The sequence below is a fragment of the Garra rufa genome, chromosome 2, assembly GCF_049309525.1.
Source record: "Garra rufa chromosome 2, GarRuf1.0, whole genome shotgun sequence".
Taxonomy (NCBI): Eukaryota; Metazoa; Chordata; class Actinopteri; order Cypriniformes; family Cyprinidae; genus Garra; species Garra rufa.
Window position 1 is genome coordinate 31,721,471 of NC_133362.1, and position 15,333 is coordinate 31,736,803.

The 15,333-nt window shown below is 37.9% G+C and overlaps 1 protein-coding gene across 1 annotated transcript in view; it reads left to right on the plus strand.

Annotated features, from left to right (window-relative positions):
• The window catches only part of kiaa1109 (KIAA1109 ortholog), an 88,227-nt gene that overhangs the window by 12,010 nt on the left and 60,884 nt on the right, over positions 1-15,333 (plus strand). Inside the window, exons 13-29 of the mRNA XM_073834118.1 lie at positions 2,057-2,174; positions 2,249-2,404; positions 3,481-3,578; positions 3,720-3,901; positions 3,987-4,093; positions 4,298-4,491; positions 5,725-5,934; positions 6,112-6,249; positions 6,347-6,523; positions 7,702-7,830; positions 7,916-8,035; positions 9,042-9,322; positions 9,661-9,905; positions 9,977-10,172; positions 10,768-11,563; positions 14,983-15,053; positions 15,144-15,317. Of these exons, the coding sequence (XP_073690219.1) occupies positions 2,057-2,174; positions 2,249-2,404; positions 3,481-3,578; positions 3,720-3,901; positions 3,987-4,093; positions 4,298-4,491; positions 5,725-5,934; positions 6,112-6,249; positions 6,347-6,523; positions 7,702-7,830; positions 7,916-8,035; positions 9,042-9,322; positions 9,661-9,905; positions 9,977-10,172; positions 10,768-11,563; positions 14,983-15,053; positions 15,144-15,317 (3,392 nt within the window). The remainder of the gene's footprint in view (positions 1-2,056; positions 2,175-2,248; positions 2,405-3,480; positions 3,579-3,719; positions 3,902-3,986; positions 4,094-4,297; positions 4,492-5,724; positions 5,935-6,111; positions 6,250-6,346; positions 6,524-7,701; positions 7,831-7,915; positions 8,036-9,041; positions 9,323-9,660; positions 9,906-9,976; positions 10,173-10,767; positions 11,564-14,982; positions 15,054-15,143; positions 15,318-15,333) is intronic.

A 15,333-nucleotide genomic window follows, 5' to 3' on the forward strand; every position in this document is an offset into this window, starting at 1 on the left:
AAAATTACGTTTTGATATATTTGAGATAGGAAATTTACAAAATATCTTAATGGAACATGGTCTTTACTTAAAGGAGAAGTTCACTTCCAGAACAAAAATGTACAGATAATTTACTCACCCCCTTGTCATCCGGGTCGTAAAGAAATTATGTTTTTGAGGAAAACATTTAAGGATTTCTCTCCATATAGTGGACGTTTATGGTGTCCCCGAGTTTGAACTTCCAAAATACAGTTTAAATGCAGCTTAAAAGGGCTCTACACGATCCCAGTGTTTTATCTAGTGAAATAATCGGTTATTTTCTAAAAAAAAGTAACAAATTATATACTCAATATACTTTTATATACTTCTATATACTTTTAATCTCAAATGCTCATCTTGTCTAGCTCTGCGTAAACTCTGTATTCCGTGTATTCCTGTGTATTCCGGTTCAAGACAGTTAGGGTATGTTGAAAAACTCCCATCTCATTTTCTCCTCCAACTTCAAAATCGCCCGACCCAGTGTTTACAAAGTGAACATGCAAACAAGTTCAAACTCGCGGGCACTATAGAAGTCCACTATATGGATTAAAATCATGAACTGTTTTCCCCAAAAAACACAATTTCTTTACGACTGATGAAAGAAAGGCATTAACATCTTGGATGACAAGAAGGTGAGTAAATTATCTGTAAATTTTTGTTTTGAAAGTGAACTTCTCCTTTAATATCCTAAAGATTTTTACACATATAAGTGTTATTCAAAGCTATGCATTTTGACTAGTTGGTCAACACTAGTTTAGGGTCATGTTTACCAGACAAGTGTAGCCCTTCAATACACTGAGTAACTTGAAACTTTCAGTGTACAGAACTGATAATCGTCACAAAATAGGAACATTGCTTGCTGCAGGCGATTTGAGATCTGACAGTAATTGTCTTGAAATTTATTGTTGAAGATGGGAAATTTGTTACAAAACATGAGTTTAGAGAAGTAATATTTGTAATATTGCATTTTGTGAGGCCCTTCTCCACTTTGCTGACATTCACCCACGCAGCACTTTGGGGAGAGTTGTAACATCAGCATAGATTTGTATTGGGCTTTTGAAACAAGTGATGAATATAAATTCACTGAAAAATTTTTGTGATGATTGTAATAGTATGTATAATGAATACTATTAAATCTACACATTTTCCTAAAGGGATAGTTCACCCAAATGAAAATTCTGTCGTTAATTGCTCTCATGATGTTCCAAAGCCTTAAGACCTTTGGTCATCTTCGGACCACAAATTAAGGTATTTTTGATGAAATACGAGAGCTTTCTGACCCTGCATAGATGTTCCATGTTCAAGGCCCATAAAGGTAGTAAGGATATTAGCAGTGTTTTCATTACCCTTTAATTTGCAAATTGAAAATATGCCTAATGGAAACATGCAATTTTGCCAAAAATCCCATATTTAGCATAAAAGTTTTTACGCTTGCAAAAGGTGGTTTTTCAGGCAATCCGAAGAAGGAGTATTGCGGAAAACTGCAATTAAAATGGCTTTTTTTGCATTTACAGGTTACCTTGTATATATAAGTCACATGATCATTCTTTAATGTTCTTTAACTATAACCTCAAAAAACACCTCATATGTGGCAGCTTACACAAGTATTTACTACACAATGCTTGAATAAGACACTTTACTTGCCATTAAAGCTTGGATAATTTACACTGCACCTTATTTACACCGCACAAGTCTGCATAGCTGAATGCGGCCACTCTAGTCAATGCTTGTGTTTATACCAGGCGCGCGTTTCAGAAGCATCCCAGAAGCGACTCTCCTTCTGTAAAGATAGATACCTATGTCTCCTACAATTAAAATTAATGGCTGAAGCAGTGGCTTCGACGTACGTAAACCCACCAACGTCCATTGCCAGGACTTATCGCAAGAGGAAAAAATTACATTTTAGTCGCAAAACATCGGTTAATGGAAACGGTGGTTCAACCATAATGTTATGAAGCTACAAGAATACTTTTTGTCCACAAACAAAACAAAAATAAAAACTTTAATAAGCAATTTCTTCTCTTCCTTAACTCCTCAGTTTCATGTCATAGCCAGTTACCCGCGCGAATGGAACATGCCCCAGTCCTGGCAGTGTGAGATTGAGGTTTACAAAGCCACGTACCACTTCATCTATGCACAGAAGAACTTTTTCACAGGTAACATTTCTCTCTCACCTGTAACTACTGTGACTAAAGTCCTCTAGTTGACCTCCTCGTGTTGTGATCTGTAGATCTGATCAAGGATTGGGCCAGCGATAGTGAACCGGACATCTACTCATTTGTTCCATATTCATGGAAGTTTAAGATACTCTTTCACCAGTTTGAGATGATTTGGGCTGCCAATCAGCACAACTGGATCGACTGCTCCACCAAACAGCAGGAGAACGGTAAGCGAGACTTTCATAACGGATGTGACACTGAAAAAAACAAATATAGTGTTTGAGAAATGTAAATGCTGTAGGTAATCTAATAAATTAATAAGGCTTTGTATACACACTGCACATAATTTTGACATTCTGTCATTTTGATGACAACATTTTGAAGACAAAATGCTGAATGGTAGTTTGGAATGGATTTGTTGAACTGAATTACACTAGATTTTGGGCCAGTTTTACTAACAGCTTGCATTCAGGGGCATTCAAATTAATTTTTGCGCCATTATTTAACACCCCCCAAAAAGCATATATTAAACTATTTTGCGCTTGAAATGGCTGCAATTATTATTTCTAGGAGGAGGCACTGCAGAGACCAGAGAGTGTTCTTTAATTTGTGCATTGTTAGTAAATCACCCGCAGAAATTTCCCCTTCCTGTGCTGTTTTTGAGAATTGCGAAATTTGCGCTAATTTGCTGTTTTGTAAAACTGGCCATTTGTGTGTGTAATATTTATTTATTTATTTACATACTTGCTGCTTGATTGAATATTTAATATTAATAATAATAAACGTTATTTGTATTCTACCTTTCATGAAAATTTTAGAAAATGCAGCTCAAAGTGCTTTACAATAATAAAAAAAGACAATTAGTACCAATAAATTTACATTAGAGCAAATATAAGTGCCTTAATATAACATAAAATTAAACTAGGTTAATAATAAAAGAAAACACACCACATAGAATGCCTCAGAGAAGGTGTTTTAGCTTAAAGCCAAACTAAAAAGATACATTTTAGCTTTCTTTTGAAAACATTTAGCTTTTTTTTAAATTTATTTCGTTTTTTTGTTTTCTGTTCAGGCTGTAAAGATCTAAACAGTCTCAGCAAAGCCTATTAATCTTTTTAATACTTTGTTGTAGTAGTGCCAAACATGAGGAATGTAGACTGTAAAACAAGGCTGCAAGCTCACTTCTAAACTTCAGTTTAAAGGGATAGTTTACGCAAAAATGAAAATTCTGTCATTAATTACTCACCGAAAATTCTTGATTTCTGAAAAACCTATAACCAAATCATGGTCTCTTTGTCTATAGTTTATCTTGGTGCCTGTGGGGAAACACTGAATATTGACTTCACTTTGCCATTTCACGATTTTGTCCCGACCACCTGTAACACACGTTTCTGTTTGAGAGTGAGTGTACACCCTTGCAAACATTTACACGCACTTGTCTGTTGTGCTGAATTATGTATAATCAACCATTACAACCTTATTTGACATTAGTCATAAGCGGCCACCTAAATCTCCCCTGAATGACACTGAATTCTCATATAGGCTGAAGACACAGACATGCGCTTGTGTCTGCCTGACTGTCACCCCAGCCGGTACCCATTCCTCACCCTCACTAAGGATTACCAGCACTGTAAAACCCCTCCAGACAGCAATATGCCAGCAGAAGGGCAAGGAGCACCTCCCAAAAACAGCAAACCTCGCTGGAGGAACATGACTCATGCAGAGTAAGAGGGCACCATTGATCTATTTCTGTCCCTCTTCTTTTCTGACACTTCTGTTGTGTTTATGTGTGTGTGTTTTTGTTTCCAGTGGTGGTTGGGTGGACTGCTGGAGTGTGCCGAACTTCATGCTGATTATAGACTATACTTGGCATCCCATCTATCCTCAGAAAACTGACCAGCAGCTCAAACAGTCATGTAAGCATTTGAATAAAACTGTAATAATAAACTTATTGTATAGATATTGTAAACCTACTATTTTATTGTTAGGTCTGCATTCTCTATCAAATCAAATAAGACGTACCTTGTATATATTTGCTTATAATATCTTAGTGGTGTTTTTGCTGGCTAAGTACATTTAATAACCTGACCTTTTTACACTTTACTTCACATTATGTGCAGTGTCAGAAATAGAGGAGTCCATGCTGTCAGCACTGCGACCGCCAGAACACGTTCCACCTGTGCCTCCTCCACCTCGAATCTCCTCTGACCCCAGCTTGTTGCCCCCTGACCGTTTACATGTGGAGATGGAGATCAGCCCGGACTCCCACATCACCCTTTATGGCCCTCTTCTCAGAGCGCTAGTGTCCATCAAGGTACACATGTATATGCATGTATACTCACATATGTGTCCAGGGTTCTTTAACTGAGCAGATATATTTATATATTTAATCATCTGCCTTTTATTTTCTTTGTGAAACAAAAAATGTGACCCTGGACCACAAAACCAGTCATAATGGTCTAATTTTTTTTAAATTGAGATTTATACATCATCTGAAAGCAGAATAAATAAATAAGCTTTGCATTGATTTATGGTTTGTTAGTATAGGACGATATTTGAAAATCTGGAATCTGAGGGTGCAAAAAAAAAATCTGAATATTGAGAAAATCGCCTTTAAAGTTTTCCAAGTGAAGTTTTTAGCAATGCATATTACTAAACAAAAATTAAGTTTTGATATATTTATGGTAGGAACTTTACAAAATATCTACATGGAACATGATCTTTACTTAATATCCTAATGATTTTTGGCATAAAAGAAAAAATAATTTTGACCCATACAATGTATTTTAGCTATTGCTACAAATATACCCATGCTACTTAAGACTGGTTTTGTGGTCCAGGGTCACAAGTGAGAATTTAAGAAATGACCTGCTCCTCTTATCCATATAAAGACATATTAAATGGTTAGTTCACCCAAAAATGAAAATTCTGTCATTAATTATTCACCCTCATGTTGCTCACCCAAACATGTAAGACCTTCGTTCATCTTCAGAGCACAAATTAAGATATTTTTGATGAAATCCAAGAACTTTCTGACCCTACATCGACAGAAACGCAACTGACACATTCAAGGCCCAGAAAGGTAGTAAGGACATCAATAAAATAATCCAGTGTTATTGTACTGTTTTGAATTAAGGGCAAAGACTGACACAGAAGAGAAGAAATTGTTGTTTTCTTTGTACACAAAAAGTATTCTCATAGCTTTGTAACGTCATGGTTGCACCACTGATGTCACATGGACTATTTTAATGATGTTCTTACTATCTTTCTGGGCCTTGAACGTATCAGTTGCATAGCTGTCTATGCAGGGTCAGAAAGGTCTTGGATTTCATCAAAAATATCTTAATTTGTGTTCTAAGGATTAACAAATATCTTATGGGTTTGGAATGAAATGAGGCTGAATAATTAATGACAGAACTTTTAATTTCAGGTGAACTATCCCTTTAAAATAACAGTAAAATAAGGTGGTGACTAAATAATGACTCTTTTTTTTTTTTTTGGCTGCAGTATCCCTTAAAATGAATTGTTGTTGTGTTTATCTGTGCAGGAGAACTACTTCGGAGAGGACGACATGTACACCGACTTTGAGGAGTCTCTATCCAGCCCTGTGCTGAGCTCCTGCTCTTCTTCATCTGGTTGGCTCGGGGTGGGCCTGGTGGAAAACCGCACTAAAGACACACCCAACCCTCTCTCTTTACGGCCCTGGGATATCACCGTACTCATCAACCTGCATAAAGTCCATGGACGACTTCCAACGGTCAGTACCGCTTCAGCGGCTTCATTCATGGAAGCTATTGTCCTAGACATCAGTGATGACATCATTGTTAAACTCATCGTGATTGTGAGCCTATTCTTGTGTTGCCTTGCAGGCACTGATATTTTCCTTCAGGAATCACAAGTGTGGTTGTAATTCGTGTTTGTTCTCTCTTTGCAGCACTGTAGCAGTGATGGCCCAGAGGGTCCTACAGGCTTCATGGAGCGCCTGTGTTTTGAGATGAAAAAGGGTTATAAGGAGACCATGCTACAGCTCGTTCTCTCGCCTCTACATGTGTTTGTCAGCGATAACTATCAGGTGGGAGTGAGTGGAGGTGACCTCATTCATATTCTCTCAGGTGGTTGTGATATTTCTGTTTTGTGTAATGTATTCCCGTGTGTTGGTGTTTGTGTAGCGGCCTGCTGTTGATGCTGTGTTGAGAGATGGGCATCTGAGCCTCTCGGGGTTGCAGATGAGAGCCCACGCTATGTTCTCAGCGGAGGGCTTACCGGCGGGCAGTGACACACTCGAATATGCTTGGCTCATCGACGTTCAAGCTGGAGCTCTTACAGGACGAGTCAGTGTGCCACAGGTGACTTATTCATTTTGAAGCTACAAAAGGGATGCATGAGTTTTGTAAGGATTTTTTCAAGTAATGTCTCTGGCATGATGACCTCTCATTTTGACACAACACTCATTGTGTTATTAAATGTTCTCAGTAATTGCACTTTTAATAGAAGCGTAGGTGACATGTGGACTGGAAAGTTAAAAAAAATGTGAAGGTTAGGTTTTTGTTAAAACACTACAGATCTACAGAAAAAAAAATCATTTTCACAATTCCTTTCTGTAAGATGTATATATTGAAGTGTAATAGTCATATTAAACAAATTCATTTAGCCAATGAGTGTAAAAGTAAGTGAGGAAATAGTACATAGACATCAAAAAGTGAAATTAAAACTCTTTTATTGCTTGTTTTTGTCTTGTTTGCCTTCACAGCCCGGTAAGGCTGAAGTACCAATCAAAAAATGTTGAATTTAATTAAAATACTAAAACAAAAGTTTCACTATTTTGTAAATTGTTTGTCATGCATATAGTCTGTCTGGAGTAACATGAAGAAAGAACAAACTGAGACCGACTAAATCCAGCAGAACTGTGGGAATATCTCCAAGATGCTTCAAGAGACCTACCTGCAAAGCTACTTGAAAAACTAGGGAACCTAGGGAAAAAGCTGCTTTAAACACAAAGGATGGTCCCACCAGATGTTAATTTAATTTAGTTAATAGACGTTACTTGGTGAAGAAAATCTATTTATGACATTATTTTTGACAGCATCCTCATTTTAGAGCATTTTTACACGCAAGTGCCTGAAACTTTTAACAGTACTGAAGCTTTGCAGGTAGGTTTCTTGAAGCAATTTGGAGATGTTGCCACAGTTCTTCTGGATTTAGTCTGTCTCATTTTGTTCTGTTTCTTCATGTCATTCCAGACAGACTGGATAATGATGAGATATATTGTCAGACTCCTTGTGCAAACAAAATCTCGCTGGATTATTACAAAATCATAGCAAAATGAATCTGTGGAAATGTAAACTGATATTTCATACTGACACACTACAGCAAAAGATAGAAATAACTGACTTAAAATCTTTTAAGTTTTCTTTAAAAAGCTGCTAAATGTGTCACTAAGAGATTAGTCAAGAATGATTATTTTTAATCACTGTTTGTATGCATTTTGTACAGCAGATGTGATCTGGTAGTGTTTGTGTTTCAGTGTGCGTCTCTTCTGGAGTGGGGCGAGAGCTTTCTGTTTCATGTAGTGTCCCGGGAGTTCCAGCTCGAGCAGCCAAAACCATCTGTCACCTGCCAACATGGAGTTGATCGTAGAGCCTGTGATGCCAAGGTTTTACGAAAACGCTCTCACACATCTGCGCTGACATTCATATCATTTTCAGAAAAACTGAGTGTGTGTTTGTGTGTATGTGTAGTATGCAGCCCTGCCTGGTCCCTGTCGCACATCAGAGGATCTGAAGTACACCATGACTCGACTAACGGTTGATGGAGCCCAGGTTTTCATTGTTGAACACGGCTGTGCGGCCAATATTAAGGTATGATTAGTGACTGTTCAGATGACCAGAGATATTTCTAGTCATTTATATCTGAACAGATATTTAGATATAAAATGATTTCTGAAGGGTAATGCGACACTAAAGACTGAAGTAATGACTGCTGAAAATTCAGCTTTGCATCACATGAAAAAATTATATTTTAAAATATGTTCATGAAGAAAACAGTTCTTTTAAATTGTGATAATATTTCTAAATATTAGTTTTTGCTCTACTTTTGATCAAATGAATGCAGCCTTGGTAAGCACAAGAGACTTCTTTTAAAGGGAACCCAGGGTATTTGAGACTTGTATGACTTAATATAACAAATTATGTCTCTTACTGAAATATGTAGTAGAAAACCAATTAAATATTTAAGTTATTTAAAAAATCCACATCACTATATACATATGTTGGACTATGGGGGGCAGCATTATTTTGATGACATAAAATGGTTGCACTTTGTAAGCTACTGGCGCTACCTGTTGCTATTTTTTACCGCAACATAACTCTGTAAATACTGATACGATGGCACGTTGTGCGGCTTTTGATAGGAATTTTTAGTCGAAGGGAAGCAAGAGAAACAGTGTCTTCACTGCTTTTCGTAGCGATAAAAAGAGGAGCAAAGAATAGGAAGATACCTGTGGACGAATAAAACTTCCTAAAGACCCGTGTCTTTGTACTTTCTACTATAGTCCTGATGCCTTTGAGGTTTTTAGTAGACCACAGCTACTTAAAAAGCTTGCAAACAACGAAGACGAGACACACTAGATATAAAGATACAGATGCTTGTCGTGACTCCACGGTCACTCGATATCCAGTGACGTTTAGACTCCCTGTGGGGGAAAATAACATAAATCGTTTATGAGTTTTCTACCACATATTTCAGTAAGAGACATCACTTATGTTATATCAAGCCATACAAGTCCTAATACCCGGGGTTCCCTTAAAAAATGAAATTTTAATTATTCCAAACTTTTGACCAGTAGCGTATGTATGTTCCCATCAGACTGGAGCCTTGCGGTTGGCCACATGTAATCTGCACACAGCTGCTGTCGGCGAAGGCATCAGTGCCGTTCTTCAAGATGTGGTGATTGCTCAGTTCATCGAGCAACAGGAAGTTGCACGCCTTGGCCTGCCTCCACCCCTCCTTCGGCGCTCTCATTGGCTTGAAGCTGGTTCAGTGACCTTTAACCTCATCACGGCTGATGTGGCATTGGCCGCTGACCATCCAGCCAAATATGAGGTCCAGAGGAGGTTCCTGGAGCTTCATGACATGAAGACAAAAAGGTTTGTGCATATCCTTTATGATTTTTTTTTTTGGTGTATTGCTTAAAGGAATAGTTCACCCAGAAATGAAAATCCTGTCATTAATTACTCACCCTCATGTCGTTTCAAACCTGTAAGACCTTCGTTTATCTTTAGAACACAAATTAAGATATTTTTGATGAAATCTGAGTCAGAAAGCTCTTGGATTTCATCAAAAATATCTTAATTTGTCTTCCAAAGGTGAACAAAAGTCTTAAGGGTTTGGAATTAATAACAGAAATTAATTTTTTTTGGTAAACTATTCCTTTAATGTGCATGCAAACATATTTTTAATGTGTGTGTATGTATGTGTATTTTAGACTTTGGTTCCTTTGGCCTGAGGAGAAATACAAGCGAAGCCGTAATCGATGCGGTTGTCTTGGCGGATGCCGTTTTTTCGGAGGCTCAGTTGGTGGTCTGGACTTCTTCCGCTTGGAGGAAATCACACCCTCATCAAGCTCTGCCTTCTCTAGCGTCAGTGCAGAGAGTGACATGTCCTACGGCCAATCATTATTGCACCCAGGGGAATGGATCGTCACTAAGGAAACTCCTAAACTCTCTGATGGTAAGTTTTGTTTGTGGCTGTTATGATGCTGATGTCACGCAAATTGTACTAATTGGTTGGTTTACTTACAGCTAAAGGAGTTGCTGTGCGGAGAGAGACGTGTTCTCCTGCTCCGATGGTGGACTTGGAGAGACGTGGCCAGCACCTCAGTCTGCACGTACCTCAGCGCTCTCACAGCTCTGCCTCTTCATCAGAGGAAAACTCTTCCTCCAGTGCTGCCCTGCCTCTATTAGCTGGAGAACGAGAGAGTCCCTCTCCCTCTACAGAGTAAGTCAGACACAAGTGCTTCTGTATCAAATAGAACAATTCCAGTCCCATAACCATTTTATATCTCAATTGTGAGCTTATATCTTGCAGTTGGACATTTTTGGTTCTCACCATTTCACTTTTCTTATTTTAAACTTTGTCTCTCAGCTTTTTTACTAAATGGCGGAAATAGGCTTTTATAAGCCAACCTGCCATATAACCAATCAGTCATTAAATACACTATTGTTCAAAAGTTTGTTCTGAATAAAAGCAGGTTCTTGACTCTATATTTGACCCTGGGCCTGGAATAATTAAGCTTTCCACTGATGTATGGTTTGTTGGGGAAAGACAATATTTGGCCGAGACAATTATTATTATAGATATATACAACTAGATATATTTGCAGTAGGAAAGTTACAAAATATCTTCATAGAACATGATCTTTACTTAATATCCTAATGATTTTAGGCATAAAAATTGATCATTTTGATCCATACAATGTATTGTTTGCTGTTGCTACAAACATACCCTTGCTCTTTACGGCTTTTTTTGGTCCAGGGTAATTTTCTTTTGATATGGTGTTTGAATATGTATTTTACTGTGTGTATGTTTTCAGGTTAATGAATGTAACCACAGACGGTCCAATCCCTGAGGGCCCACTATTGCGCTCTCCACTCCGCTCTCCTCTCAAGCGTCAGTCATCTGTCCAATCAGCTCGCCTCGGCAGCACCAAGAGCCTATCGGCTGCCGTCTTCGCAGAGAAAGCCACGCCTCCCACTGGCGTACAGTTTAGCAGCGAGGTTTCCCGTAGCGATGAGAATGTTCTGGACTCTCCAAGGCAGAGAAGAAGCTATGGGTCATTTCCTTTCACTCCATCAGCAGATTCTAGTACATTCCATCAGTACCGCTCCGTTGACTCCTCCATGTCTGTGGCTGACAGTGAAGCCTACTTTAGCGCTAACGAGGAGTTTGAGCCAATCAGTAGCGATGAAGGTCCAGGTACCTATCCAGGGAGGAAACGCAGACGGAGACAACAGGGTCAGCCTCATACAGAACACAGCCGTACATCTATATACCACAGTGTGGAAGGACCTCTGTCAATCGCTGAGACCCGCCCACTGCCACTGCCTAGCCACACCTCCCAAGCCTCATTTGTTTCTGCGCTTGGATTGGAGGAGGAGGGCTCTATTGAAACTGAGAAAGCGGAGCCTGGCCTCTTGACAACGCAGCCACATTTAATGGCTTGTTACCAAAATTATCTTGCTCATTATCATGCTTCTAACTGGGCTGTTAAGCAGCCAACCAATAAGAGAACATCGAAGTCATCGCTGCATCGACCGCTTGACCTTGACACGCCTACAAGTGAGGAGAGCTCCGCCTCCTTTGACCAGTTGTCCATCCCGTCTTTTAAGGTTAATATTTTAACTTTTTTCTTAGTTGGTATATTATTTATGCAGAATCTTATAGACATGTCCAGGTCATATTTCACCAACAATACAAGAAAAAATGTATGGAAGACCATTTCCGCTACTGAATAAAAAAAATCAAAAAGTGGTTATTGCAACAGGATTTCTCAATTCTGACTTTTTTTCCCCTTCTCAATTCTAACTCTTTTTTTTTTTTTTTAAGGGAAAGAAATGACTGATGTTTTCAGAATTGCGAGTTTATATCTAACAATTCTGACTTAACTCACAATTGGGAGTTATAAAGTAAAATTTTGAGGGGAAAAAAGACTATAGTGTCAGAATTGTGAGTTTATATCTCCCAATTCTGACTTAATAACTTGCAATTCTGAGAAAAAAATTCAGAACTGTGAGTTTATTTTTGAGAATTGAGTTTATCTCGCAATTCTGACTATAACTTGCAGTTGCGAGTTTATATCTTGCAATTCTGACTTTGCAACTTCCAATCGTGAGTTTATATCACGCAATTCTGAGAAAAAAGTCAGAATTGCGAGTTTATTTCTCAGAATTGTGAGTTTGTCTCGCAATTCTGACTATAACTCGCAGTTGCGAGTTTATATCTTGCAATTCTGACTTTGTAACTTGCATTTGCGAGTTTATATCACGCGATTCTGAGAAAAAAGTCAGAATTGCGAGTTTATATCGAGTTATAAAGCCCAATTTGAGGGCAAAAAAAGACTATGTTCTCCAGAATTGCAAGTTTCCTCACAATTCTTAATTAATAACTTGCAATTCTGAGAAAAATTTAAATTCTATTTCTTAGAATTGCGAGTTTAATTCTAAGAAAAAAAAGTCAGATTTGCAAGTTTATATCGTGCAATTCTGACTTTATAACTCACAATTTATTACTTAGAATTAATATTCATAAAATGTTCATTTATAGATATACAGTCAAAACAAAATGACAAAACTTATCACAGTTTATTCGCTATCATTTAGAAAATGGTAATAAAATATGACTCAAGAACTCAAGCGTTAAACTGTGCCAGAACAAATTCATTTTGATAATTACAAATGAATTAAAGTCAAACCAAAATGTATTCAGATAACTTCAAAATTTCTCACATTATCACAGTTTATTTGCCATAGTTTAGAAAATGGTAATAAAATATGACTCAAGAACTCAAGCGTTAAACTGTGCCAGAACAAATTAATCTTGATATTGTCAGATAACTTTGATAGAAAGGTCTGTAACAAAACATGGTCAGGTCAAAGTGTCTGAATAATTTTTGGTCCCAAATTTTTTATCAATTTTACTGGTAGTCCACTGTATGAATTCTGTTTGGGTATAATATGTCACAGTTTACTTTATTTTGCCATCCTCACTTACATAAATAGTGTCCTGCACCCACTAGTAAAAAATATCAAAAATAAACATTTTTGCTTTGACTGTATGGACATAATAAAAATGTGCAGTTTGATTAATTTGTTTTCACATTACATTAGGCTACTAAGAATTGCGTAATTGTCATGAGGTTGATTTTTCTCTATGCAGAGACTAACTTTTAGGTAAAATATGACCTGGACATTAGGGTTGGGCGATGTCGGCCAATTCGGCATCGTACAATGTCTAATGGGAAACATCGCGATGGACGATGGCATCGTCGTCATAGGCGGGGGGTTGGGGGTTGGGTGATAGCTGTTGTTAAATAATTAATTCATAACGAAGCCTACCATTTCCACTACCTGACCCGCATGGTCTTTGTTTTACCCATAACCAAACTAGGGCTGCAACAACTAATCGATAAAATCCATTTCCATTTATGCATAAAAGTTCATTATGACAGTCTGTGTTAAGTTTACTGAATGAGCGTCAAACATCCGGAACACAGACGGGGAGACAATTAATCCTCAGCGCAAAAACATTCATTGTGCTGAAACATCTGTCCTTGAATGTTAAATTTAGATTTAAAATACCAGATTTTTACCACCGCGGTGGTAATGGACCAACTACCGCAGGTGGCGCGGTGTTTTTATATATATCAAAATAAATGAGGCTCAAACATTAATAACAAACGTGCGTGTTTATTTTAGAAATTCGGTCAGCAGCCTACAAAACGCTAAAATAAATCAAATAATGAATACATTTAAATAAGAAAGTAGCCTAAATAAGTGTTAAATATGCTATTAAACAGACATTCGTTGCAAAAAATTCCTAACAACCTCGACAGCTCATCGGAATTACTGGCCCGAGTCCGACTGGAACCTGACTTTCTCTTTCTCTTCCTCTTCCACATTGCACAGCTGCTGTTTTTAATAGCGAAGTAATGACATTTATTTTCGTTTCTTTAGTTTATAAAGTTAATTTAGAAATATATTTGGAACACGTTTTGTTTGTAAAATTCAAGTTTTTGTTTTTTAAAGTAACGACCAAGCGGTTAATGGTTAATTTATAGCCTTCTCAAGTCATCACAATTTAAAATCCATAGATATAAGAAAAACCTTAAAGCATATCACAATATTAGTTTATTCGTTTAACCTAGATAAATCCTATATACTAATAAGCGCATATCTAATCATTTTGCGGAGAGCTTTTTGGAGAAGCGCATTTGCACGACATGGAGATGCCAGCGCCATGTGAAACTTAATTTTTGCTCATAAAGGTAAGAGTAAAATTTACTTTAAACTATTACTTAACTAGGCTACTATGAAACGAAATAATTCAAATCAAAAACAAAACTCATTCGTTCACGGGGCTTTGCGACCAGCTTAACACTACTGCGTGCATTTGAACGCGGAACTCTGCTGGAGGCACTTGCGCTCGCTGCTGCTGATGCTGCTGCAGTTGGCGGGACACTAAACACAGCCACGGCAGAATAAATAGCAGAAACACTGTATTTTATGCTTGTTATAGTGTGTTTTTCTTCAGATTTTTTTTCTTTATTACGAATAATCGTTAGTTGCAGCCCTAAACCAAACCATAAATAAATAAAGATAAGTTACACACAAATTACCACCTGCCAATCACTTTTTCCGCCTCATTTATTAATGTAAACGAACATAGTTCGTGTAATTCGTTAGGAGTTCACTGCAATTTGTATTGTGATCGCTACCAACTTCCTTATTATTTCCTCATAATAATAATAATAATAGTAAAGTAAGTAAAGATGCGGAAATTGAAAGCATGCATTTCATTTGGCTGTATAGTGTGATATAAGTGTGCGTTTTTCACGAGCGGGTTGCTGCTGCAGCGGGGGCGGGGCGATGGATCGCGATGCCGGCTCAGCATCGCGATGCCTATCGGCCATCGGCGATGGACGATGGCATCGTCTATCGACCCAACCCTACTGGACATGTTCTTTGTGTAAGCATGTTCCTTGTTTATTCATTATTTTTTTGTTCCTAATTGTATTTGTGCTTTCTTATAGATGGTGAAGGGTGGTTTGTCTGCCAGCTCACTATTGGACAGGGGTATTCAGCTCATGGGCGATATAAACAGGTAATACGAAAAATCGTAACAAATCAACAGTGGTTGTTTTAGTATCATGAAACAATTTCAAGCATGCATTTTGTGTGTGTGTATCTGCAGCACACCTTACACACCACTTGACAAGCAGGCAATGGACAACACCGATGAAGACACTGTGACAGAAGACTGGACTGTTGAACAGCCTCTTGCCCAGACGAGAACCACAGCCATCGTAGAGGTCAAAGGGGCGGTCAATGTGGTTCTCACTCCCTTAGTAGCTGAAGCACTAGACAGGTCGGACATCACAGCA